The 2724-nt window shown below is 54.1% G+C and overlaps 1 protein-coding gene across 1 annotated transcript; it reads left to right on the top strand.

The window, feature by feature from the left end:
• Window positions 1-246: 246 nt before the first annotated feature.
• On the top strand, window positions 247-1373 carry RASL11A (RAS like family 11 member A). The gene is made up of 4 exons (XM_040585114.1): window positions 247-408; window positions 491-547; window positions 622-701; window positions 904-1373. The coding sequence occupies exons 1-4, from the start codon at window positions 288-290 to the stop codon at window positions 1354-1356; spliced, it is 711 nt and encodes a 236-aa protein (XP_040441048.1). The 5' UTR covers window positions 247-287; the 3' UTR covers window positions 1357-1373.
• The last annotated feature ends 1351 nt before the right edge of the window (window positions 1374-2724 follow it).

The raw sequence follows: 2724 nt of genomic DNA, 5'->3' as shown, positions 1-2724 counted from the left end.
GTCCCCTGCCCCGCTGGTGCCTGCGCCCAGGGCGGAGGGATGGGGATGGGGGCGCCCCACGGCCCGAGAACGGGGCAGGGGGTGGTGGGGAAGGGGCCGGGTACAAGCGCGGGGGGGGGGGGGGGGGGGCGGGAGCTGCGGGGCGGCACCGCCGGGGGCGGTGGCCGGGCTGGGGGCGGCGCAGCCGGCGGGGCGGCCCCTCCACGGCGCTGCCGGCGGAGCCTTGAAAAGCCGCTGCCGGGGGAGCCGAGCCGAGCTGAGCCGGGCCGGGCCGCGCCGCGCCTCCCATGCGCCTGCCCAGCATGTCCCAGTCCTTCCTGCTGGCGCCCATCGCCGAGTGCGCCCCGGGGCCGCCCGGCGCCCAGCTCCGCCTGGCCGTGCTGGGCGCCCGCGGGGTGGGCAAGAGCGGTGAGTGCGGGGGGGGGGCGGGGGGCGCGGGCTGCCCCTCTCCCCGCGTCCCCCCGCCTGACGCGGCCGCTCTGTCTTGCAGCGATGATCGTGCGGTTCTTGACGAAGCGGTTCATCGGCGACTACGAGCCCAACACAGGTGAGGCAGGGGGCGGCGGGGCGCGGCGGGGCCCCCGCGGCCGGGCTGGTGCCTGACGGCTCTCTGCTCCCCAGGCAACCTCTACTCCAGGCTGGTCCAGCTGGAGGGGGACCCCGTCGCCGTCCAAATCCAAGACACGCCGGGGTGCATCCAGGTACGGAGATGCTTCAGATCGATCGGTTCTTCTCCGCCACCTGAAGGCTCAGCTTCTGAGCCCCGCTTTCCCAGGGCCAGGGTGGGCAGCTCTGTCTCCTGAGACTGAGCTCAGCCTTCCCCTTGGAGCCGGTGCTGTCTATAGTACAAGCTCTATACTTTCACGGCACGACACCAAATCTGGGCTCTCTGTTGTACCGCAGGTGCAGGAGGACTGTGTGCAGGTGCTAGACTCCCTGTCCAGGTGTGTGAAGTGGGCAGAGGGCTTCCTTCTGGTCTACTCCATCACAGACTACAGCAGCTACCAGTCAGTCCGACCTCTCTACCAGCACATACGCAAGGTCCACCCAGATGCCAGGACTCCCGTCATAATTGTGGGGAACAAGGCAGACCTCCTCCACGCCAGGCAAGTACAGGCGAAAGAGGGACTACAGCTGGCAAACGAACTGGGCAGCCTGTTCTTGGAAATCTCCACGAGCGATGACTCCCAAGGTGTCTGTGATGTTTTCCAGTATCTTTGCAAGGAGGTCAGCAAACTACAGCATGCCGGCAGCACGGACAGGAGGCGGTCGTCCATCATCCCTCGGCCCAAATCTCCCAACATGCAAGATCTAAAGAGACGTTTCAAACAGGCTTTGTCTTCCAAAGTCAAATAAACCCCCTGATGAGATCCTGTGTGATTCGATAGACTTTATTTTTGTAAACTTGTTAATAAAAATCTTTATTTTTGTACTAAAGCCAGCGGTATGGAAGTAAGTATGTTGAAGCTTGTCATTTTCTTGCCATTCTCTCTTGTTTGACTGGTTGAGTTATTTAAAAATAATAAATAAAAAAAGCTGCATTGCAACTAAATAGAGGGAGTTGGAGAAGGTTTTTTTTTTTGCCAGGAGGTTTTGATTCCATTTCTGTTTTGGGCTGGGATATGCTGTTTTTATCCCGCTCAGATACTTTTTTGGGGCCTCTGTTTCCTGTTTGTAAAATAGGAGCGATAATGATGTAACACTCGCCTGCTGTTATAAAACGCTTGGAAAGCCTTTGATGGAAAGCTTTATATGGAGAGAAAAAAAGCTCTATTAAACGTGAAAATGTAAAACTGTCTGTAAGAATTCTGGTTATAGTAGGATCACTTTCCTCCCTCAAAACTGCTGTTTTGCTTGCACCTGTAATTGCCTGGATGATGACAAGCTGTTAGGAATGAATTTCGGTTTCTGATGTTCTTTAGAGATGTATCCCACAGAATTAATCTTTTGAGCCCCAAGCATTTAACAGGAGGGTTGAGTTTCTCCTAGTGATTACCATAGGAGAAAGTGCTGAGCAATCCGCAGCAGAGGAGTGTGTGGGATGGCTCTTGCTTTCTCTGGAGATGTGTGATAGGAAGGACTGATGCGTAGGTTCCCTTAACAGAAAATAGCTACATTTAAAAGGAATTGCATCTTTTATGTTCCCCGGGGCAATTTTGTCGCCATTGGAAACAGGTCAGACTCTACTCTTCCTTCACATAAGCTCTAAACCATACTAGAATGGGTTTTATTAACTGCTTGCTGGGTGTCTGAGCTTGGAATGTGGGGTTTTGCCCTTCAAATATGCCTCTGAAGCATGTGCATGGTGTTGGTAAAAAATAAAGCTCTACTCCATGCTCAGTAAGTGTGGAAGTGGAGTCATCTGTACAGGGCAAAACTTGCTGTCTCCACTCAAGCTCAACTCCAGTAAGAGATATTTGGATTTGATTTGATTTGATTATTTTAACCTCATAGATTAAGTCCAAAGACTGTTTTCTTCTGCCCTTTTCTTAGGAAAGGTGGCAGGTAGCTGCTGTGTAACTTCTTGTACTGCAGGGACTTGGCTGTACCTTGCAGTTAGCAGGCAGCCTCTGTTGTTTCTGACCCCTGGGACTTGAAGCTTTCTGGGACATCTCCGCTGCTGATCTGCAGGTGAAAGTCTTCTTGATGGTGGTAATTGAGGGAAGGGTGACTGAGCAAGTTAAGGATGATGCTCTACAAGGAAGCATCGGAGGCCTGTGTTAG

Source organism: Falco naumanni, chromosome 2 (genome assembly GCF_017639655.2).
Source record: "Falco naumanni isolate bFalNau1 chromosome 2, bFalNau1.pat, whole genome shotgun sequence".
Taxonomy (NCBI): Eukaryota; Metazoa; Chordata; class Aves; order Falconiformes; family Falconidae; genus Falco; species Falco naumanni.
Note: the sequence above shows the minus strand (reverse complement) of the source record. Positions and strands in the feature narration are given on the sequence as shown.